At 37.1% G+C, this 25184-nt stretch overlaps 1 protein-coding gene across 3 annotated transcripts; it reads left to right on the forward strand.

Moving 5' to 3' along the window:
- The first annotated feature begins 2240 nt into the window (after positions 1-2240).
- On the forward strand, positions 2241-24830 carry LOC103723352 (asparagine synthetase [glutamine-hydrolyzing] 2). 3 transcript variants are annotated; one of them, XM_008814246.5, is made up of 14 exons: positions 2241-2594; positions 4514-4652; positions 5377-5472; positions 5843-5984; positions 9775-9870; positions 10063-10157; positions 11233-11394; positions 18372-18452; positions 18557-18778; positions 19528-19662; positions 21608-21688; positions 21796-21882; positions 22037-22144; positions 24387-24830. In XM_008814246.5, the coding sequence occupies exons 1-14, from the start codon at positions 2515-2517 to the stop codon at positions 24633-24635; spliced, it is 1773 nt and encodes a 590-aa protein (XP_008812468.3). In that variant the 5' UTR covers positions 2241-2514; the 3' UTR covers positions 24636-24830. The 3 variants fall into 3 exon arrangements, with proteins under 3 accessions (XP_008812468.3, XP_088577625.2, XP_088577624.2); XM_088721499.2 differs by having other exon boundaries at positions 2263-2594; positions 4492-4652; XM_088721498.2 differs by having other exon boundaries at positions 2276-2594; positions 22437-24830.
- Positions 24831-25184: the final 354 nt, after the last annotated feature.

Here is a 25184-nt window from a genome sequence, read left to right on the forward strand (position 1 = left end):
AAGGTTGGCCATTGGGTATATATAATAGTTGAAAGAACCATAAAAACCATAGGTAGACATGTGTACTATTGTTAGCAACTCTTTCTGAAGTGATTATCTATGGGTAAGATCCTAGATTCAAATCTTGGGTACTTATATGGCCAAAATATGTTAGCTAGTTAGAAGGTGATGTGGGATATGTGTGCCTCAAACCACAGCATCTACGGCATCCTCTATACTGTAAGAGGCGTTGGACCTTGATTTAATAGTAAAGGAGGACAAGAGCCAAGTGGAATTTGGCTCTCCTTCAACAATTGCTGCATGCCCTAATATTCTTAGGGATGGAGGTGTGAGAAGAAGAGAGAAAACGAGATTAAGGTTTCAGGGAGAAAGAGTTTCCAATGATTTTCTTCCTTTCATACACAACTTACAAGAGTGTGTATATATATATATATATATATATATATATATATGGTCAAACATGACCCAAATCTAAAAAACTTTCCTAGGCTAAACCACATGAGAAAGCACTCAACCCAAGCCTATGTATACCCATGACTTGCATGCTCTCTCTTTTTTGAGCCTAAAACTAGCCCAAATAATGTTTAGTCACCTTAAAACTCCAAATACCTAAGCCTTAAGCAAGTAGAAGACCAATTTCCGTTCCTACTTAAATCTATCGCAGGCTTGGGGTTAACTCTGGCACAGCTCGAGTCGACTCCCGCTCTCTCTCTGTATCACTGACCCCGATCTGGGGTCGACTCATGGAACTCCTGCAATCCATGAGTCGACCCCTAACAGTACGAGTCGACCCCTGCTTACCTCGAGTCGACTCTCTCAGGCTTTCCAGAGAGTTGCTTCTCTGTCCGATTTCAGAGGTCGACCCCAGCTCTTCAGGGGTCGACCCCAGCTCAGCATGAGTCGACCCCTTTGCTGTTTTCACTGCAGTTTCTTACATTTTCTTGCTTTGGATGCACCACACTTGTGCCAACAGATGACGCATGGCATAACAGGAATTCTGTTTTATTTGGATTCAAATTTTTGGGCTGATCCAAATAAGAAAAGTCTACATTTCTCTCTATTGAATCAAGGACTCTAAAGCCCGAGTCCAGAGAACTCTTTGTCTACAAAATAAGGTCAAACACCAAGTATCGATGAGGTATTCTTTTTCCTTATTCTCTTTATTTTCTCTTGTCTTCTCGCTTTATCCCTCTACCATTCCTTTAAAGTCCTTCCTAATTTAAGCATCAGAGAGTCCAGCTATAACCAATTCAGCGAGTCCTTCTGTCTTCTTTGATATGCAGAGCAATAGATGCATCGTGTATCGTTGGAGTGCTGAACATCTGGAAGCATTCTGCCCACTAGATCAAATTTTGGACAGTAACAAACTACTAAAAGAAAAAGCTTGTTATGTATTATATATTTCTTTGGAAGAATTAGATTTCAAATACTTAAAAAAATAGTTTCTTTTTATAAGATTTGTAGGTAATACTCATTATTTATGCATGTAGTTGAAACTAATAAGAAAAAGGTTTAGAAAATTTGGAGAAAAATAGATAAGATGGGGAAAATAATAGGGAATGGGCTCTTGGGTGTAGGGTAGGCCAAGGAGGGTATGGATGAAACCACTAACCATTTGATAAGCAAGAATTATTTCATATAATAACTGGAGTGTGCACTCTATGGAGGATTGATGACATTTCATACTGAAACAAAGTAAACAAACTAACTATTTTGTTATCTTTCTTGAGAGAAAAAAGAGCGGCAATTCAATCATGCTTCATTAAGAAAACGAAAAAAAGATAACATAGTGATTTTTGGGCTCTTAGGTTTTTGCTTAATGAGTTGCTCCCACCATATTTGTCCACAACTATCCCAAAACTGGGTTAACATTATATCTTTCGTGCGAAAGAATGATTGGCGTTTTTTCATAATGTTGACCATTGGATCGCACCCATGCAGTCAAAACAATCTAAACTCATCAATTTATCCATATGGATACAATCTAACGTTGGATTGGCGCGAACGAAAGTGAATCCCTCTTTGGTGCGAATGATACAACCCGGTCCCTCAAAACCTGGGGTCAAGGTCTAAAACTTTGGCTCGGATCGCAAGTGCTCGCGCCGACCAAATCCATCCTGACCCTACCACCTTGGAATAAAAAAACCCGAACCACGGCCACGCCCAGATATTATACTCTCCAACACCCACACGTGCATCTACGCCACTGTATTAGTGACGTGTCAAACAAAAAGCACTTTATACTATATGGTCGTATACTCTGGACGTTGCAGCTGATCCCTGGAATCCCGTTCCACGCCGGGCCACAAAGAAGGAAGCCCTAGGACGGGATTCCAGTCCAATTTGACCAGATTCTCCGAATCCAAGGGCTGCCTCTTTCCTTAAAGCGAGGGGAACCGCTCTTCCCGTCTGTGACCTTTTGGCTGCTGCCTCTCTCTGGATTGCGGCCAAGAGCGTTGGTAACGCTTTCACGTCGAGAGAGAGCGAGCGAGCGAGCGAGAGAGAGACGCAGCCATGTGTGGAATCCTCGCGGTGCTGGGGTGTGCCGACACGTCCCTCGCCAGGCGATCTCGAGTCATCGAGCTCTCGCGGAGGTATTTCCCCAATTTTGATTTTTATTCTCTCTGTTAATACCTTTCTCTTGGTCTTCTTTCTGATCTTATCCGCTCAAATGCCTTCTTTTTGATGCGAGAATGTTCTTTAGATGGCAAAAACGCTCTTGGAATGCGTAGATATCCTGTTTTGAAACATTATAATAAAAAATGCAACCTATCTGATGTATATAATATGTTGGGTTATCAACACTGTGGATTTCTGTCGGGTTTATTGATGTACTTGATAGTGTATTGACTTTAACAAGGGCTTGAATTTTGTGTTTAGTCTTTGTGCTGTTTTGGTTTGTTTTGCTTCTTCTTCTTCTTCTTCTTTTTTGCAACATATAATTAAGAGTAGAAAAGTGAATCATACTCATCATATCTTGTTTTAACTATCCATGGCTGCTGTATGGATCCTTATATGCTTATTGTTTGCAGGGTAATAATTTGTCTCGGTGCAAGATTCTCAAATCTTTTTTTTCCCATGAGTTTGATCTGTCTTAACTTTTGATCCGTGTCAGTTAATGTTCTTTCCATCCTCTTTCTGGAAACATCTTCTTAGTGCCTTATCAGGTCTCCAGTGCATTTGTATAAAACAAACTTGAGTAACTGAATTTTTTTACCAAGAGCAAAAATCTGTGATATGTTAGAAGATTAAGGAGAAATTCGATAAGTAACGTCATCAGGATAAGTTAGAAAATTGAGCTATGGATTAAAAAATATTGAGAACATTTCAACAAATTAACATAATTTAAAGACTATTAGAACTATTTGGAAAAAAATATGAATTTTAGTACAGGTTGCCAAATATTGGTAAAGGTATCTTTTCTTTTTGGGGCTATTGTTGGGATAGAATTTAGAAAATTGTTGGTGAATTATCAAGAAATCAAGTATTTTTATCGAAGGTGATGGGACAACACTTTCTGGTTGGGTTGGGTTATTAAAACAATTGTCTTTATTTTGTGAGAAACTGCTTTTAACCACTATAAACCAGATGCATTTTTGCGATTGAAGTTACTGATTGATTGATGAATAGTTCTTTGAGATCACGTTTTGGCATGTTAAATGTTGAATTGAAAGGTAATTACGTATCACTTGTTGCTTGCCTACATTTCAGCATAGATCCCTAGTTTGTTTTTTTTTTCTTCTCATTGACTTGCTTGCTATAATGATTGCTTCTGTTTATAGATGCACGGAGTGTAACATTTTTCCCAAATAGATTCATAACTTGCAGGGACTAGCAAGTGAAGTTTATTGGGATGCAGTTTGGGATGGATGGCTTGGGGGCTTGTTTTTTTTTTTTTTAGTGTTTAGGGAAGCTGCACAGTTAATTTTATAATATGAAAAACTAAAATGAATTGAAGATTTGAATTTGAGACAGTACTGTTGAACAAAATCTGTGGGACTTGGTTCAGTGTCATGTTCTATTGTTCTGAAAACTGGAAGCATATGGTTGATGGAGTTGTGTTTTGAGAACCTTCCATTGGTCAGTTGTACTGTTCATAGTTGACACCTGTGTCTAATTTGCTGAGACAATTTTGCTAGCTTTTACTAGATGCTTCTTCGCAAAGACAATAAATCTTTGTGCAGTAGCTAGTCATGCTTTTTGACAGAATTAATCTGTATTACGTAGGTGGGGCTTTGTCTTAACTAACACCGACTCCATGTGCTAATATTTCAGTATTCTGTATTGTTATGAGAACTTTATAAGGTTGCTTTAGGATGCAGATATTCACACATATATGTTGCACAACTTGATGTTGTATGATATTGTTATTGTTTATTTTCCAGTTCTATTGATGAATTAGGATCCTAACATAATTTCCCTTTTCTGAAGTGCATAATGAAAGCTATTAGTTTTGGGTCTTGATGTGAATTTTGAATAACCGATGGGCAGATTTTGTTCTTCTCAAACACAGGTTGCGGCACAGGGGCCCTGATTGGAGTGGCTTGCATTGTTATCAGGATTGTTACCTTGCTCACCAACGATTGGCTATTGTAGATCCTACTTCCGGAGATCAACCACTCTACAATGAAGACAAATCAATTGTTGTTACGGTTTGTAATATTCACAGACTTTTCTATCTTCTATTCCAATATGTCTCTAGTGACATAATGCAATGGAGCTATTGCATATTGTGTTATTTCCCTTGATTATGAGAAAAAAAATGTTTGGTTAGTCTAATTCCCGTCTCTGAGAAACTTGAGTTATCTAATGGAGAAATTTTCTGGAAATCTGACTTTGAAATGATATAAGGATTGCAACAGGTCAGGGGAAGAGAATTAAATTAGGAATTTGCCGCTATTGAATAAGCTCTCAACATGTAATATCATTTCTAATATTGTTTGTAGAGGAACCAACGGGATGACGGACTTAATAACTGAAAAAGATTTTTAGAGCCTAATTTATGTTAAGGACTTGTCTAAGTTGAAAATCATTGTCTTCTTTGTGGTAAGAATGTGAATCTTTCATGGTATTTCCTCATTCTTTCTATAGTAAGAAATTGTCATTTGTGGTTACACACATGAAGATGGACATGGATTTTGTTTTTAAACATGCTATCAACTCATATAATAGACAATCTATCTGTAAATGTTGGACATGAACATTATAAATTTATTATCACTTGTAAAAAGATCTTTTGAATCTTTGATAGTGTTTTTCGAGTTGTCTATCTTCCTTTTTTCCCCCTCTTTGCACGTCGCAAATCACATGACTGCTGGGATCCTGCATTGTGCCGATTCAGCTAATAAAATTTATATTTTTGGCTGCTCTTTCTAGGTTAACGGGGAGATTTACAACCATGAGGAGTTGAGAGCAAAACTCAAGTCTCACAAATTTCGCACTGGCAGTGACTGTGAAGTGATTGCCCATCTTGTAAGCAATGAAAATATACAGAGATTTTTCCTGTCTTTTTTTTTCTTGTTGCCATAATGGTTGTGAATTTAGGATGTCAGGTCTAACAGCATATAGAAGTGCTCCTCAGCCTTCTGCTAAGGTCTCTTGGTGGTGCTACTGGGTATCTGGGATTTATTGCACTGTCATCATGGTTAGTGGGGTTTAGGGATATCACAAAAGTGTTGCACGCCATTGTGTAGCCAAAACTGCCTACAGACTTCATCTGCCAAAAAAAAATAATTCTGACAAGTTTTAAATGCAAAAACACTAATAGATTATAATCTTTTGCATCCCCTGTGTTCTAGAAGTCTTTTTTAAATATTTTTAAAATCCTCTATGCTGTCCACAGTATGAAGAGTATGGCGAGGATTTCTTGGATATGTTGGATGGCATGTTCTCATTTGTTCTTCTTGATACCCGTAATAAAAGTTTCATTGCTGCACGTGATCCTATTGGAATTACTCCCCTGTACATGGGCTGGGGTCTTGATGGTATGTGGTAATAACCTGCTGGAATGCTTCTATAAAATGTATTGTGAACTTGATGAATTTTAGTACGTTTCATTTTTTATTGAAAATACTTCATTCTTATCTTCTGATGGTTTTATGACAACTACTGTCACTATTTTGCATATCTAATCTTAATCTAGAATGGAGCATAATTAAGATAGAATACCAGATTCAAGCAATATGTTGTTATTTGTGATTGGAGAGATGCAAAACTGTGAAAAATTCATTTCCCTACTATTTTTGGTTTGCTAAGAATCTCTTTTCGAAAATTTAAAGCAATCAAATGAAGGCTAGGATTGTCAACAAAGTTGATTATCATGAACCAAATAGAACCTGAAATGAGATCTGATGCAAGTAATTGAATCTGAAACATTTTCAGATCAGATCATTTTCATGGACCGCATCCATATCCCTTTTGGTTCAGATTATATGGAATTTTGATATGACAACCCGTTTTTTTTATGGGAAGAGAAAGAATGTTTCTTATCACGTATATTTTAATAGACAAGACCAAAGTCTGCCGAATCGGGTTGAACCGCCCGGTTCAGACAGTACATAGCCGACCTGATGCAAAACCGGGTCGGTTCACCATTTGAATTTGGTTTCGGCCTACGGGCTGGATCCACAAAGGGACCAGCCAGAACCGGTCCTTTTCGGATCAGGATCTGCTGGAACCGGTCCTTTTCGGACCAGGATCGGCTGGAATCGGTCCTTTTTGAACTAGAACCCGCCGAAACCTGTCGGAACTGGCTGGTTCGATGCTGCCGGTTCGCACCGAGTCAACCCAATTTTGAATCGGGTTGACTGTGGGCATTGTGGTATTATGGCATGATTGCTGCTACTGTGGCAATAATGCCACAGTCTACCTGATGGCCTTCCCAACGGAGTTTGACATAGGCTCCGCCGCTTATCCGGATCTTCTCGCAGACAGTTTTCTCGAGTGACTGTGAGCCCAACTGGTCCACCTTCGCCCTCATCCACACCAAGTAGAAGAATCGTTTGACATAGAAGCGCCTCAACGACCTTGTATATGTTCACTATAATCTGAGGTTGAAGCTAAAGTGCATTCAGAAGAAAGTAGAGCTCAAGTATAGATATGATCTATAGTGCTTTTGTTGATGATGAGGATGATCCTATGATCGGATAGGTTGTCGGCCAGCACCAGGAGCCGGAGTTTGACGAGCTAGGATTGCCTCCATGACTGGCCAGCTTCGTAGCTAGCGAGGCTAGAGTCGATGCAGGGTAATGGGCTAAGCGCAACATTTCATGCATTCCTACAGGTGATCAACCACAGCCACAAGGGAGCTAGTCACCATATGACTCTTTGTCCAGACATTTTCTTAGAGATATGATTGAGAGATGCTTAGACATGGCCGCTACGCTACCCAGTTGCGTCGGTTAAGAGGGCGACATAGCCAGATAGAGAGAAGCACGAAGGGTAAAAAGGCAGCTGCTTAGCACACAAAAAAAGCACCTGCAACCCTAATAAAGAGTGTCGAGGAGTCCTGAAGCAGCATCAATGATAGTTTTAGTGGTCATGGATTTGCTGGCCATGGCGAAAGTGGAGGACAGGAGACCACTGTTTATAAGACATAGCTGTAGGATGGTCTTCGATACAGTAGTGAGTCCTAGTTTACGCATGCTACACAGGATAGGGACCACGGTGCACAATCTGGTAGAGCCTGCGAGGATACGATTGCATATAGAAGATGGACTCCTCGAGGTCATTTAGGAGGATACGATGTAGTTGTAGATGATCTCGCACGTGGAGTAGGATCTATAGACGTATTAGGTTCTAAGTCGTATGTTGGATCCTATTATTCGTAGCCACAGGTAGCCTGTGACCCATATAGATACGGATATGGATCTGGTGTGTCTGAGGTATCTTTTGGTGATTACTACCTTATGCTGTTTGGAGCATCTCATAGGTCGGATTTGGCTGCCTACATATTCAGACGGATCTCTTTACAGTCGTATTATCAGCTAGAAGACACCTCTCAAAGCTAGAGCTTCAACGCGAGATCCTAAAATGCTTATAACTCGACGTGCGTTTCTTATGGGATGAACGTATAAGACTACAATGCCACTTGATTAGAGGGGTGGGTTGATGTGCCTCCTGACCATGCTTATGATTCGAATATCTACAAGAGCTATCGCCATTCAACCCGATTTTAGATATTGGTATGCATGTTGTACTTTAAATGTATATACGTGATTGTATTATTTTATATTTTTTACGTCACTACTTGAATTGATGATATTTTATATTGTTCCTTGTAGAATGCAATATCTCACTAATCATTTTATGATTTGTATAATTTTAAAATAATAAAATACATCATTAGGTTAAAATGGGATCATAGAAACATCAAAAAAATAAAAAATAATAAAAAAAATCAAATTACACTTAAAATTATTGAAAAATTTTAAAAAAAGTGATTACCAATTAAATATTCTTGAAAAGTAAAAAAAATGGGCATGCCGGTTTCGTATCGGCACGCTCTAGCGATATCGAATCAGAACTGGACCGTACTGACTGCTGACCGGTATAGGTCCCAACACCGGTTCGACGGTCCTTGGACGAGGCCAATCACAATTGTAGATGGGTTAGATGCACATGTATGTGAGATTGGACCCTTGGGATGAAGTTGCATGGTCTGGTGGGACAATTTGCTCCTTGTTCTTCTGTTTCCCTAATGAAGATCCCAAGGGAGGCAAAGACAGGAACAATCCGGTTTTAGATGAACAGGATGCAATCTTGATTGCTGATGTTACGGGGACTCTCTGCTTAGGGCGGAGTGGCTCAAGGGGGGATGGGGGGTTGTGGAGTCATCCCGCAAGAGTCCGCACATTAACAGTAGTAGAAGGCCACATTTATATTGAAAAAAATATTGCTTTATTGCAAAAATAACAAAAAATTAATATTATATGGCTTTGATTTTTCTGCATAGTATCCAGACAACTTTGTGTGCTCATATTGGATACTATAATGAATCAAAATCACCCACTGGAGTCATCAGTGAATCCTGATTGTTGTATTCTACATCCTGGACAGTTTTGAAATCAACATTTGAGTCATTGTATCTGAAGCAAAGCTTTAGACCTCCATCATGAATGCCTTCATGTTAGTCCATATAGTCTTGGACTAATGGCCGTAATACAAGTTGTACGAACCATAATCATAGGACATTTTTGGTCATATGCTACTGCTTTTTGATTTTCTCTTTTTCACTTGTTGACTCTCCTGAGCTTGACCCTTTGAACCAGCCAAGTTGACTTGACTGTGAAATGAACGTCTAGCAAACCCTTAAATTCGTAAGACCTCATAACCTTCTTAACTAAAATTCTAGCATCATACTTCTGCATTATACTGACCTTGCATTCCTACTTTAGTCTTTGTTGCAAAAAAAGAAAACTATTCAACTTGATCACATCGCTGTTGCTAGATAAAAGTATTTGAAGCATTATTGCTCCAGATCCACTGTGGTTTACTGATTTAAAGAATATTCTTGATTATGCAGTTATCTTTTCATAAATTCAAATGTTTCTATCTGTTGTAGAACTATGGTTGTAATTGTACCACGAAGAATATTACCTCATCTGCAGTTTAATTTAGTTGCAAATTATTCATATTCCTTGTATTAGATCAAGCAAAATATTTGCTCTATCACTAACACTTTATGTACGCTGCTTTTTCTTTTTTTCTCTCCCTCCCCCATGTATAAACTTCTTGAGCACTTCTAATGAGTGAACAGTGTTGGTTCTTTGACAGGATCTGTTTGGTTTGCTTCAGAAATGAAAGCTCTTAGTGATGATTGTGAACGATTTGTGTCCTTTCTTCCTGGGCATATATATTCCAGCGAAAAAGGTATCATTTGCAAGTGGTTTAGATTAAACAATACCATGGTTTTTTGTTGTATAATTAAAATTAATCAAATTTTCTCTTGGAAATTTGATGCTTATTCAATTTAGTTTTCTTCTCTATTATCATTTATGGTTACTAATTTAAAATTAAAGCTGTTCTCTTTCACGTTTCTTATTAATCTATTATTGTCTGCAGGTGGGCTAAGAAGATGGTACAACCCACCATGGTATTCAGAATGCATACCATCGACTCCTTATGATCCTTTAGTTTTACGGCAGGCTTTTGAGAAGGCAAGTGCTGAAAATTTATTATTCATGCTACTGAATTTGAATGAAGCAAACCTGTGGTTACCAGATACCTTCTCTTTACCTAATTTCTCTCTATTTATTTTTTTATTTCTTCAAGTGTGAAGGCACTGTTTACAATGCTTGCAGAATTTCTTAAAATTCTTAGGTTTTTAAGTTACAATAATATTGCAATGGCTTTTCATCTAAATGAACTTCCATTTATGCTTTGATAATGCTGCATGTGGCCTGTCTTAGGCCAATTTACTTAAAAAGTAGTTGATAGAACAAACTCTATAGTTGACAAACTTTTCCAGGAAATGCTTTGTGGTTATGCCATATTCCCAACTTCTGAACTCTATCAATAGATTGCATGCTCAAACAGTCAATCTGATGTTTTTTTGCCTTAAACGACTTTTTCTTATATCTTCTAAAAAGGGTGACATGTTTTGAAATATCAAACCAGCACTTTCTTCTTCTTTCATTTGTCCTTGTAGTATGTATTTTTTCCTCCTCATCTTCATCATAGGAGTTGATAATCTATCCTATATTTGCAGTAGCTTGCTTCTTGTTAAAGAGGAAAGGCATTCTTATTTCTTCTTAAAGAACAAAGCAGACCAACATTGTGAGAGCTCTTTTTGAATCTCTTAGCATTTTAAATCTGTGGATAATTTTATATAGTGTGATCATATTGCTTTCAAAAGAAATAATTGATATATCATGGACGGAGCATGTAATAACTTAACAGTACTATATCTAGTTTATGGACCTTAAGTATAACAATACGACCATTGTTTCCAGAAGGATATCTGTTGCATGCATGTGCGAGTCATCATCTTTGCTTAGTATTATAACTACATTCTCGACGGTGCTTGCTGCCTGCACATAACATGGTGATGATTATCTTTCCATCAAAACCACTTTTCTGATACACCATGATCACCATAATCTTGTTTCATCAAATTGAAGTTTGATTAATTATGTAGAGGTGTTGTTAGTGAGCTGGTTGTCATTCAGTCTTTGCTTTGCTATATCGCTGCATTGTTTGTCCTTATGGTCAGATATTTTTGTGATCATGCAGGCTGTTATCAAGAGGCTGATGACAGATGTGCCATTTGGTGTGCTCTTGTCTGGTGGACTTGACTCCTCGCTAGTTGCTGCCGTTGCTTCTCGGCACTTGGGACAAACAAAAGTTGCCAGACAATGGGGATCTCAGTTGCATACATTCAGCGTCGGTTTGAAGGTCAGATTTTTTTTTTTGTGGCTGATGTCATGAAATTATATACAAAAATTAGAAGTTCTAAATTAGTTTATACTATTGTAGATTTTTTTACTATAATAGTTGTCTTCTAATTATCTTGTAAAATAAATATTCTTGCGTAGATATATTTACTAGCTTCGCACTTGGATAGACTGCTATACTGACCTGATAAAGATTTAAAATAATCTTGAATTTTCATTGTCTTTCTTTACTATATTTTTTGCTATTATGGTTGCATGTGAATGTATATCATGAAGATTCTCATAATAGAAATTTTAAAAAATGTAAACTATTTAAGTTTATGATATTCTTTTAACAGTTTGCATGATTATTTCCTTGCGATTATAAATTGTTGCAACTTACGTTGCCAGTTATATTTGACTTGTTTGGGAAATGCTTTGTCTGCAAGTGGCAGTTAAATTGTTGATCAAACAGTTTTGCAATGTCCTCATTTTTGGTTTTTATAATTGGAAAATGCTGTACAATAATCAGTTATAGAAAATTGAATACTGCACTGTATAAGCAAAATATTTCTATTGAATTAAAAGCTCTAGGTATAAAAAAGAAGCTTAGTGAATTGTGTTAAACTGAATTTGACAATTCATTTTGATGAAAGCATTGAATGCATAAGCCTGCATGCATTTGAAAGTTGATTATAATCTGATCTACTTTGGCCCTGGTAGCTAATTCTCTCAGATCAATGTCCTAGTTTTTCTTCCTTCCTGAAATTGTTGCTCCTCCAAACTTTCAGGACTGCACCTTCGTTTTAATGCATCAACTTTAAGGAGCTATTTCATATGTCCATATTAGTGAAGAACCCTAGTGGCAGACAACATGAATTGATAGGTTGGAGGAGAATCATGAGTAATTGCATTCCAGCTAAAATTGATTTGTTCCATAATACTGTTATTGACTGTAGTAAGTCCTAATAAGTAAAAATTCCTCTGTCTGTTATTTTATCACTTTGTTACTATTTGCTGTTAATAACCATATGGTGGTTGATGGCTACTGATGGATAATAACAGAAGAAAAGATTGCGGTATTAAGAATATAACGCATGTAATAAATATCATTCTAAATTATTACTTAAAAGGTAACATATAAGGCAATATTAAATAGTATTAGTGGGTATTGTAACTGTTAAATAGTCTTTCTATAGCTCATAATCAAATTTCAAGGCTGTGTATAGACTGCTAAAGCTGATGTGATAAACAAGTGTCTTCTACAATAGCTAAAGAAATCTAAATCACAGTAGATAGGGCAAAAGCCAAATATACCAATACAAGATGATATTATGAGAAATTAAATTTTATGTATCTGAACTCTGAAATTGAATATAAATATGTTAAAAGGAAGATGAGTGAAAGATAAACTATATATGTATATTGAAGGAAGTGAGGATTAACATCAGGCAGTAAGCAGTTGAGATCTCTAGGGAACACAATTGTATGGTTGTAAGAGTCTAGGAAGAACGGGCTAGGTGGATTGTTATAAGTAGCCATATCAAAGGCTATGAAGGCTAAAGAAAAGTCACATGAGATGGGCTTATAGGACAACATGAGTTCTAACTTGATATATAGAGATTTTATCAAATCTTAAGGGTACGGCTGATTTTTAGAAGTTATAAAAGGAAGTTTATGAAAATTTCACAGGTCCATGGTCCTTGCTGCCCCCTTGGATCCACTACTCTTTGAACCCTTTCTACCCATGGTTCATATCAGGCCATTTGTCCTACTTTTAAAAGAACCATGGATCCTATGACTGGTTAGAAGTTCCAAAAGTATATGACTTTTGATGGTTTGATGCTCTGGATGAAGATCACATTCAATATTGTGGATCATTACTTCAAATTTCGAATGGTTGGGACATAAATATGTTAGTTATGCTCTGACATATAAACTCTTGTATAGTTCAAATGCTATGATAGGATCTCCGTCAATGAATTTTACAAAATTATTATACGAATTCCAATAATGCTGTGCACTGCTTCAGAACAGCTATGCCAAATCAGACAGGCACTAATGATGCCCCTCGATATTCGGTTTTTAGCTAGCTGGGCTCAACCAAGGGTACCACTTGGTATTTGGTAGAGCCAACAGGCACTCTCCAATTTGCATTGCTATGGTTCTGATACCAACTGGAACTGACTAGTAGTGAGTGAAAAGGGTAGAAGACCTTTTATTTTGTTCATAGTACCAGTCCATTCTAGAACTGCACTGGACTGACACTTAACCTATAAGGGGTTGGGTACCAATATTATAAATCTTGATATACACCGTCAGATTTGAATGTCCTAACCACTGTAAATCAGCTTACTGCTTACATCCATATCAATTGATGTTATTGTTGCTTGAAGGCCCTTAAGGGGCAGTATCCTTTTCCCGGTGCTCTTTGGTAATTAGAGCATACTCAGCTCTTGTAAGCATAAAAGACACTCCATGCAAAGACTATGACCATCTAACCTCATCGCTGGTAAGATCTTGTTCACCATGACATATATAACGTAGTTAGCTAACTACATAGCTCAGCTCCTCTTCTTCTCTGGATTCTCATATTTGAGTTAAAAAATCTTGATGTCTGCTTCCATGGTCCTAACTCCAAGTTTCATTAGGATTTTTCCAGTTCTATATAATGAGACTTAAACCATGGCCCTTAAAAGATTTCATAAGATCTCATTTGTAATTTCATAAGGTTAGCTGTATCTCTCTTAAATTAAATGTGCAGTCTTCCTTACTGTGGTTGTTTAATGGTTGACTATGAAAAGCCCTCCTAGTTTTCTCTCTCTCTTCGTCCATGTGAACCTCATGCCAACAAATCACAGTTCATTTTAATCTAGCAAACCAGCCACATATACCTTATACGAATAGTTATGATTATGATTTTGTTCAAACACTATAAGATTTCATGAAATTCATATATATCGCGTAGAACCCTGGCCACCCTATAAGCTCATTATTTGTAACCTTTCTCTATCTGTCTGTGGCCTCTATTACAACTTAATGCTCACTTGAAATGTAAATATAGATTTTCTCAAGGAGCATGGAACTTCATACCACCACTATCGTTTAGGAATTTGTATTGGCTTGTTGCTAGTTGTTGGATCAGATCTCCAATCACCATGTGATCTTCCTTTTCTCTATTCCTTGCTTCATATTTATCACTTTTCCTGGATGTTAGTTTGAGACCTCTTTTGTCTTTGTTATTCCTCCATGTCACTTGATCTCTAGCCATGACTATGGGCTTTTCCTTGGCTCTCATTGATGAAACATTGTTTGAAATGTTGATTATCAGGAGATAGATTAAGAAGCCATTTCAAAGGATCTTACTCACACAATGTTTGGAGCAATTGAGGCAAGTCATGAGCCTAGGATAGTCGTGAGAAAGAAGAGACTGGGAATATATTTGAGAGGTGGAGAATAAGATCCTATTTGATGGCCAAACATGGGGTAGTAAAGCTTCCCAAGCCCTTTTCTTTCAGCTGCCTTCTTTTGAAATTTTTTAGATCTGATTTCAAATATATACAATTTAATTATTGTTATCTCCTCTTGTATAAGTTTATTTGGGCTCTTTTCCTCTTTATGGTGAGTTAGATTTCATTATTAAGCAAGCCATTGCGTGATACCTTATGCATGGGTTATGAAATACAGTAGGACAGTTTAACTGTCATTTTCATTGTCTTAAAAGTTGGTATTAACTTATTACTTCTGAAGAAATAACTAAAAGTAATATATAAATTTTAAAAAAATATTTACATGCATAATATTCATAATATTGAATCTTTTTTATGAGCCATTAAAATAAGGTTCACAATACTAGTTTCTGCACCCATATAAGTACCATGTTGGTACAATGTCGATATGGGTCAGTTTAGCATGTCGACACTTGGTATGCCCCCTTGTGCCAAGTATTGGTTCGGTACCGGCACTATATGGTAAGGCTCGGTACAAGACCATATGCCCTAGTATGGCAAATCTTGCATTAGAAGCCATCAATTGCCATGTAGTTATTAGCAGTTGTGATAGCATGTGATAAAACAATAAAGGCAAGAGAACTTTTTAGTTCTTTGGGCTCATGGTCAATTATAGTGTTATAACGGGCCACAATAGTTCTAGCTATGCCTGTTATTTAATTATAGCTATGTTAATGAAACCATGAACGCTAGAAGCTTTGGAACATAGATACTGGTGACCATATAGGTAATTTTTGAAGTTTGCTTATGATTAAAATAATCTACAGAGGCTTGATAAAATCTAGTAGATTGGAAGTTACAGTTTATGCCCAACAACCATTTTAACCACTTCCACTCTTCCCCAAATGGTAAAAATTTGGATCTGCCTAGAATCAAAACAACCTTGAATGCTACCCAGTTCCCTTAGACTGTATTGATGTGATACTAGCAGAACATGATGTCCGGTAGGGAACACATAATTTCTGATTTCAGTTAGATATATAGGAATTTCATCTGTTCTTAACTGAATATGAGTTGGGTAGACATCAATCAAGTTTGTGAAAAGATATGATGTGACCAGGACAGTATTTATCTGAAATTCAGCATTTTAAAAACTTTTAATTACAAAAATAAGTTCTTTCCTCGTTCTTTATGGAAACTTAATTAGAATTAGATCAAGGTGGTGCTTTTCTTATGTCTTGACAATGCTTGCATCTAGATTTCTATTTTCTATTAGCAGAAGTCAAATTTCTTTGATTGTATATATATGAGTATTCAAGTCCACATGGATCAGTTTGTAAACCATATTTAGAAATTTAAAAAAAATGTTTAATGAAAGCAAGACAAAAGGTACATATAACTCTTTAAAAATATAACTACCTTCCTTTTTTTGTTAAAGAAGATATAATTAAATGGGTGTGATAAGATCATACATATATATATCTTTAGATTGGTTTTTGGCTTCATCTGCATTTGCACGTCCAATTCACTGGATGTGCATGGTTGTACATTTAAAGAACCATCATCATACCCATAGGGAAGGTGGTTGATGGATTCATCATCTTTGTAAAGATAAGGACTATGTTTGCTCATTTTTTGGAGTGAAAAGTAGAATGTTTACTTCTCTTTGCATTACCATTTGATGTGTTATATTTCCACTCATTTTCGAGGTTGTGGAGTCAACTTTAATTGTGGCCTTTTCTACAGAAAAAAAGTAGGCTTAAGCTTAAAAGATAACAAGGTATCAACTCAAAGGGACCTGGCCAATATGAATGGCCAAACAAGCCACTGAGCATCAAAAATACAAGCTTGGTCTTTCATTTGATTAAACTAATGAGGGAGAAAATTAGTTTTTTTATCCTTTGGTGTTTTTGTAGGTTAGATTCTTGCATCCATTAGAAACGGGAAACATTGCTTTGTTAGCTAATTTTAATTTTTTTGAAAATAATTGTTTGTTTATGTTGTAGTTGGAGAACTCTGCGAAAATGAATTTTTCTTCTCTTTAAGATGATTTATTAGTAAAGGTTTCATCAGCAGGCTTAACTTGCACCCAGATTCAACTACGAGAACTAATTTTGGATGACTTTGATCAAAATCTAACTTTAAATTAGATCTTGGACCACTGGAAAATCTGATTGTAGTATCAAAATGATTAGAGATGCTAAGTAGGTTGAGAGATATTGTTTCTTACCTTCCTCATTTTCTTTCACTCATCTTCTCTTAAACATGGTTCATCATTTTGTCCATCACTTTGTGCCTGGTATTGAAGGTCATATGTGAGGTTGAGTCTCCTAAGGAATAATTAATATAAGAATGGAGGATTGATACGCATATTTGGGTTCAAAAGCTAATGTCTTAAGCTTTTGGTCAAGTTGGGATTCAACATGTATATTAAGGTCTCTTATATTGAACTCCTTGTATAGCTAACAAGTGATGCAAGAGCCAAAGGCATAAGGTCCTCTGCAGCTCTCCAAGTAGGAAGGTGCAGCCGTTGGTGGCTCCTGTGAAGAATAGTGACATATTGGATATTAGATTGGAGTCACGAGTCAGAGTGAACCCTTGATGGAGCAAGGAGCTGGTTAAGGTGCAGGTTCTCAATCGAGTGGTAATATTGTAACTTATAAAGAGCATTGTATAAAAGGCATGGTTTCTGACAGAGTGGACTCTTGTAAAATTGTGGTGCATGAATCTGTGAGAGTGATCGTGCTCTTGGGCTGAAGTGATAACACGTGGTGCTCTCAAAATAGTAATAGGACATGAGATTTGTTTGGAGAATGGTAGATTAGACTCAATTGGGAGTTGAAGTTGATGATAAGCTCATAGCTGAAAGGAGAGATTGCTGAAGGTCACATGGGAGTTTTAGTCTCCCATGGAATAAGGAAAATGAGTGATTCACGTACATGCTAAATCTAATGGCTTAAGCTTATGGGTCAAGCTGGGTTCCTACATGTATATCAAGGCCTCCTGCATTGGATTCTTGGTCTCCCTAATAAACTTGAACTTATCTTTTCTTCAAATGCCGGTTGGATGTAGATTGAATGATACTTGGAATTTGAAGATATTGTCAACATGCACATCACACATGATCCTAGCAAAAGCTGAAAGCTACTGGTTGAGCAATGTAATTGGTGTCTTCGTGTTTGGGCATCCTAACAAAGACAAACTTGACATAGGGATATATAGTGGGTTTTTATATTCATTCTAATTCCTTCCATAGTTGTCTGACTCATGAAAACAAGGATACATAAATTTCCTATGATGCATTTATTCTGACTGGTCATTATGTTTGGAATCAAGTTGGGCTGCAGTTAGTTAAAGTGATCGATAAGTAGAAATTTTTGAAATTTTACATGGATATATTAGCTTATTCCATTATTTTACCGATGTAGATGGTAAGAAGAAGTGATATGCATTGCTGCACATGTTTTTTGACTTCACATTGGGAACCAATTATATTCTTTTTCATTAACCTTTTCTTGATGATAATTTCATTATTATGGTTCTTGTTCAGGGTTCTCCTGATCTGAAATTTGCTAGAGAAGTTGCAGATTTTCTTGGTACTTTTCATCATGAGTTTCACTTCACAGTGCAGGTAGGATGTTTTCCTTTTTCATTTTGTTCTATAAATACAAGAATAGACAGAAGTTATGACATAATACCGAAGGCAGTCACAATTATTTTTTTCCCCAATAACAGGAGGGTATTGATGCACTTGAAGAAGTCATTTATCATATAGAGACATATGATGTGACCACAGTTAGGGCAAGCACCCCAATGTTTCTTATGTCTCGTAAGATTAGGTCCTTGGGTGTCAAGATGGTTCTTTCTGGTGAAGGTTCTGATGAAATATTTGGGGGTTACCTCTATTTTCATAAAGCACCTAGCAAGGAGGAGTTTCATTTGGAAACTTGTCGAAAGGTAACTACAAAATGCAGTTGTTTCTTTTTCCATGAAACTTATTAGTCTCTTTGATTGTTTTTTCTGAAGATTTTGGTTTCTCCTAGTTTATCAGTCATAAATAGAAGATGCATCTAAGACAAGATATGATTTAAATAATTATGGTTTTTAACTGTTTTATAGTAATAAATGTCTTCCACTTCTGAGAGTTGTATGCTATTAATTTATGAGTTCTATTTAGTTCTTGTGTAACAAAAATGTAAGGTGCTTGTGTAACAAAAATGTAAGGTGGATTTTATGAATTCCTGAAGTACTAATTGCATATTGCACGATACCTGTAAGGTTTCATGTTAATTGCAGTCTGTCCATTTTGTTTTGTTTCTGGTAAGCAATCCTCTGTTAATTAAAGCCCATTTGATGATATGCTATCTCTGTTGGTGAAGTTTTATAAAAGCTCAGGCTTTCTTTGATATACATTGCATTCCAAGATACCACAGACAGGTGGTTGAGAAGCCACTTCTGTGCATGGAGGTCTTTATGTGGGGACCTGATCACCGTCATCATTTCGTATCTTGACAATTGTTTATATCTTTAGTACCACCGCTCTTTTCTTATTTTAGTCTAACTCTAATCATCCATAAGATAAACCCTTGGCATAAGCTCATTTGACACTATTTCTTTTGTTAGAAAATTCAGGATTATGCAATGGGTAGGAACAGGTTTCGATTTTATTGTTCATGCTGGCTAAAATGTCTTTCATATATTTTTAGATTAAAGCTCTGCATTTGTATGATTGCTTGAGGGCCAACAAAGCAACTTGTGCGTGGGGTTTGGAGGCTCGTGTTCCCTTTCTGGACAAAAATTTTATCAATGTAGCAATGGACATTGATCCTGAATGGAAAATGGTATGTGCTGGCTTTTCTGAGCATTACCACATGCCATCATTATCATATGACATCTCTTAGTACAACATATTTGCATGAAAGTTAGTTTTCTTGGCTAAAGTGCAAGTACTTCTAGAATATACAGAAATGCCTTTCATTTTCTTAGTCGTATTATAGATTATAAACATGTCTTATTATATCAAACTTTTGTTCCGTTCTTTTCTTTATAATCAATATGTGCATATTAGATCCATATGGAAAACAATGATGAAACCAAGTGCTCAGATCATATGCATAGTTCTTATCATGACAATCCAATTCTATGACCAACTAATTGGAACATTAAAGGAGAAAATTAAAGAATTGGTGACGTGCCATGGTCCAGATTTAACAATAGAAAGTGATTAGTTGCAATCTGCTTAAACCTTCTTTGAAATGGTAGTATTCAAAGTCATTGGTCAGCCTACATTCCCATGAATAGTGAAAGGAATTTGTTTCTTGTCTTCTTTAAAACTCCAATAAACACTCAAACTTGAGTCACAAGCTAGCTCACTTCTAGTAGATTTGTAGGACCCAATTTTGATGTCAGTCATGGTCGGTATAACCATTCCGAGCCGTCTGGTTCGGGGCGTCTCGAACTGTACTGGTGGCGGACCGGGATGATTCCGGCAACGAAAACGAGAACCAACAACAGAGGGGAAAAAGGGGGAAAAAGTGGAAACGAGAGAGAGAGAGCGCGGGAGAGGGAGGGAGAGGGAGAGGAAGGAAGAGAAAGGAAGGTGGAAGTTGGCCGGCGGAGGCCGGGGCTCCGCCTCCTCCGCGCAGCGGCTCCTCAGCCTCGCGGGCTCTCTGTCGGCTTCCCCTTCTCTCTCTTTTTCTCTCTTTCATTCTCCCTCTCCTCCACCTCTTCTACTATGTCGGTACAGGCACGGCACGACACGGGGCTGTACTGACCCATGCCGCCAGGCAACCGGTCTGGGGCTCAGTACTGGCACAACAGTCCTTGGTATCAACTGTATTGAAAGTGCTCTATGGCAATGATAATTAAAGAAAAGTCCGTTCTTGAGTAGGAAGCAATGTTTTCTAGTTGTTTCGATATTTGTAAATAAGGATCGATTTTATGTGAAGTGTTGAATTTCAGAATTTTATTCGAAGTTATTTTGTTTTGAAGAAAATGTCTTTGCTAGGTTCAGTCCCTTTTCCTCTCTCTCTACTTGTTTTGTCTATTGGACAATCTCTTTTCTCTATTTCTGTTATAATAATTCTAATATATTTGTTGTGCAGGACTTATTTTGCGCCTATCTTCCTTTCAGTTCAATTTGAAAATTGATCTTATTTCATTCTTTTCGACATACCCTAATGCTTAGAAATTGCTGATTTTGTATATCTGGGAGAATGGGACTGCTTTCCTTCTCTTCTCTATTAACTTGTACCTGAAATTTACTTGTCGGTTTCACATATCTGCATGCTATATGATCTGAATGTGGATTTAGGGTCAACATTGAACTGATTCTTTAATTCCATATTTTCTCTTTATGCTTTATCTAAACACTAGGGCAGTTTTATTTAGTTTCTTATTTGATCATAATTTCCAATTTGTTCCTCTTCTGTTCTATTTCTGAAAACTTGACAGCAAGAAAAATGTTTGATCTTTAATCTAGAGTAAGCTTATCCATAGGACCTTTCATGCATATCTATGGTAATATGTCAAGTAAGTTCCATGAGAAGAGTGGATTTTAAACTTTAGCCTCTGGATCTTTTGAGTTACTTCTCATTCCTTTAACTAAAGATATTGGATGGTATAAAATTTTTGGTTATGTGCTACAAAAAAATTCAATTCAGTTAGCCTCTTCCAATGGATTCAATATTATTAAACTATTTTGATAACTTAATAAAGAAACCTATGAAAACTGTTTGGGAACTAAGTGCTGCACTGATCATAATATCTTCTTCTATACAAATTCAGATAAGACCTGATCTTGGTCGAATTGAGAAGTGGGTTCTGCGCAATGCATTTGATGATGATAAGAATCCTTATCTGCCAAAGGTTTGAAATTATTTTTTGATGAATTATGTTTGTGTTGCTTAAACACTATCACTAATTTTCTAAAATATCAGTATCTGAGGTCAGGCTTATTTTTTTCTTTTTTGTAGCACATCCTTTACAGGCAGAAGGAACAATTTAGTGATGGAGTGGGGTATAGCTGGATTGATGGCTTAAAGGACCATGCAAATGAACATGTCTGTCGTCTCCATAATTCAAAATGAGTGATAGGAAGCAAATTTTTGTATTTTTTTTATGTTTATTGGGCATGTCATAAGATAAAGATAATTTGCAATATTATGATAGTTATTTCTATTATTATATATTTTTCTTCTTTTTCTTTATGGCCAGGTTTCAGATGCCATGTTAAAGAATGCAAGCTTTGTTTATCCTGAGAATACTCCTACAACAAAAGAAGCATACTACTACCGGACAATATTTGAGAAGTTCTTTCCAAAGGTGCGAAAAAATTTCATCTGAAGCTTTATATTTTAGAAAAGTATAAAACACTTTATTAGAAAACTTAGGGAACTTCTTAAATCACCAAGGGTTCATTTTCTTGTGCCTCAGGTCTGATATTTCTTTTAACAGTTGCATATTTTAATCAGATAATTGTTTGTTAATAAATTAGAAAGAAAAACAAGAAGTTGAAGCAAAGAAGAAACAAATTCTTCTTCTTCTTCTTCTTTAGGTACGACTAGTCTTGCAATGCAAGATTAGATTATCTGATACTTCTCTTTTTCCTATTTAGGTGTGGATCCTCCTTCAATCGTGCTGAATCAACTTGTTTTTGGACGTAAAAAAGGGAGGTTATTCGAATAGGTTGGAAGGCTCGAGAAACTTCTCAGGCCTTCTCAACTTACCTTTAAAACAAAAAAGAAGAGAGAGAATGGGGGCCGGTTCGGAACCAGTCCGACTCGATGCCAACTGGACGGTTCGCACCGGTTTCGCCCAGAACCGGCCGGTTCAGACATAGTCCGTGAGGTTCGCGGCCGATTCCGACCCGTTTCGGTTAGTTCCTATCAGTACGGGACCGGTTTTGGCCTGTTTAGAGCCGATTCCGACAAAATTAGGTGAACTGACCCGGTCCCCCGCCAGGTCGGTTTGGTACGGGCCGAACCGGGCGATTCAACTCGGTTTGGCAAACCTTGCTCCTAATGCTCCACGGCTGTATGACCTCATTGAAATAAAAGAGTCGTTTCATGTGGCACCATGACCACTTGGTTGACTTCCTTATCACTTTTTTTTGATCAGTGCCTGTTATTTAAGGTTTTCAAAAAGGTTTTGAAACTTAATATTAATTGTGCTTATGTTATATCATGCTATAGGAAGGACAATGATTAGATGAATAGTCAGAATCAAAAATATTTTCTAGTATCTAAATGTTTATCAATATGTTAGCCTTGCAACTTGTTGAAGAGTAAATGTTGGAATGATTGTTTGTGTTTGTGTTGGAACCAAGGAATGCTGAACCGACCCATATCGGCTGGTTCAGCTCGTACCGAACCGGTTCGGTCTTTGACTGGTCCGGTTCGATGTTAAAAAATGGTACCGGACGGACCGGCTCGGCATTAAAAAATAGTACAGGCCCCCGTACTGGCTCGTACCGGCCTCATACCGGCCCATACCAGCCCCCGTATTGGCCGATATCGACCCATACCAGCTAGGACAAATATTTTTGGGCTTTTCGAGGCCGAATTAGTGGTACCGGTTCGAACCGGTCCAATGGCCAACCGGTACGCCTATCGATACCGGTTCGGCGATCCTTGGTTGAAACCACATGAAATCTTCCTCTAATCTTGGCCAATATTGATTCCTTTGGATTTAGTATATCAATTATGATCAACAGAAAAAGCTGTTCAAGAAAATTGAACTAGGCCATTTAGTGTCATGAATTTGAGTTCTGATTTAAAACTGAGTTAATATAGTATTGCACGTGGTAACCAAACATATCTATTTTCTTCTCCTCAACAATAATCATGATGTGCACAATGACTTTGTCAAATCCCAATGTATTCAACATATGATTTGGGAGTTCTTTAAACAAAGATAAGAGTGAGTCAAACATGGCACTCCCTTTACCTCATTGTGGAACTATAGTCCTAATGGAGAAGGGGATTCTGCAGCTGGTCTCTATTTTTTCATGCTTCGGAGGGCCAAAATATATAAACACACTTCTTAAAACACCTGACCTTGCACCCTCTTATTGACATCAGAAGTCTGATATAGGTTAGTGAACAGGAATGGGGTTGGATGTTCTAGAAAGTGGCTGTAACGTGTGCTTTGCACATACTAATCTGCATGTTTGTGTATTTTTGTTCCCACTCATTGGAGTCTTGTTTGGTTTGTTTAATTTAAGATTGCACGCACGTTGTTCTTTCTGATGCAAATTTTCTTTCCAGAAAAAAAAAGGTTGTAGAATATAGCAATCCATTTTGGAGCTAAAATGAGTTTGGCTCTATGAGCCTTCATTTTTTTTACAAGTTTGATATGCAGGTGAAATATACATGTCCAGTAGATATGATCTGTGCCCTATAATGCCATATTTGATTTTCAATTACTTAAATATACTGAAATCCGATTTTTTATAGAGTTTAAACATCCCGTCATTTGCAGTTTTGGCAAAATTTAGTCTGAACAATTTAATAAGTTTGCTTCGGTCTTTTAAGTTTCTTATCAAGCTCAACTACATCGTGAACAGAATGCTGCAAGGTCAACAGTACCAGGAGGCCCCAGTGTGGCGTGCAGTAGTGCAAAAGCAGTAGAATGGGATGCAGCCTGGTCTAAAAATCTTGATCCATCTGGTCGAGCTGCTGTTGGGGTTCACACTGCTGCTTACAAGGAGGTACCAGAAAAAGTATCAGCTTCTGACAGTTCCAGTTCAGTGATTGGTTTCTCTCCAAAACAAGATGGCGCGATTGAGGCTACTGCAACTGCTACCGCTGTTTAAATCTTCGCTTCCAGCCTCACCTGATAGAAACAGAATGAAGTTAGAGAATAGTTCAATTGGTTAGTTTTTCTTGTTAATACCATCGTGTTCCAGCCTCCTTCGAACCTGTGATACTTGTTTCTAGTTGAGCCAACAGACATTTTCATGTATGTTTCATTTTTTGAACTTAATTTGACTTTCGCGTTGTTTGAGTAACTTCAGCGTGGTAAGAATCTAATGGCATGCGTGGATATGATCTACAATCATGTATAAACGAATAAGTGCACTCAAGTGTTCTACATCCAAATGCAGCAGCAATTTTGTTCTCTAGTATATTAGTTGCAAGGTTTGCTGTCTCGGTATCGGACTTCATATTGGTGCCACATTAGCACTATATCGTTAAGGTTTGGTATGGAGTTTTTTCAGCGTACCAAATCTCGGTATGCTTCTCATACCAGATACCAGTACTGAATCGGTACGGTATGCCTTACCCTATCAGGTTCAGGTTGGTACGACGAACCATGATTAGTTGTCTTTGTGGATGGTGTAGGGGAGATGAACCTAGATGAT

The sequence above is a fragment of the Phoenix dactylifera genome, chromosome 5 (genome assembly GCF_051530095.1).
Source record: "Phoenix dactylifera cultivar Ajwa chromosome 5, Ajwa_hap1_PhDact_Kaust_v1.1, whole genome shotgun sequence".
Taxonomy (NCBI): domain Eukaryota; kingdom Viridiplantae; phylum Streptophyta; class Magnoliopsida; order Arecales; family Arecaceae; genus Phoenix; species Phoenix dactylifera.

Coding starts and splice junctions, on each gene's coding strand:
- LOC103723352 (XM_008814246.5), top strand. CDS start 2,515: ATGTGTGGAATCCTCGCGGTGCTGGGGTGTGCCGACACGTCCCTCGCC. Junction 4,653..5,376: donor ACAAATCAATTGTTGTTACG/GTTTGTAATATT, acceptor TGCTCTTTCTAG/GTTAACGGGGAGATTTACAA. Junction 22,145..24,386: donor TTGAGAAGTTCTTTCCAAAG/GTGCGAAAAAAT, acceptor CATCGTGAACAG/AATGCTGCAAGGTCAACAGT.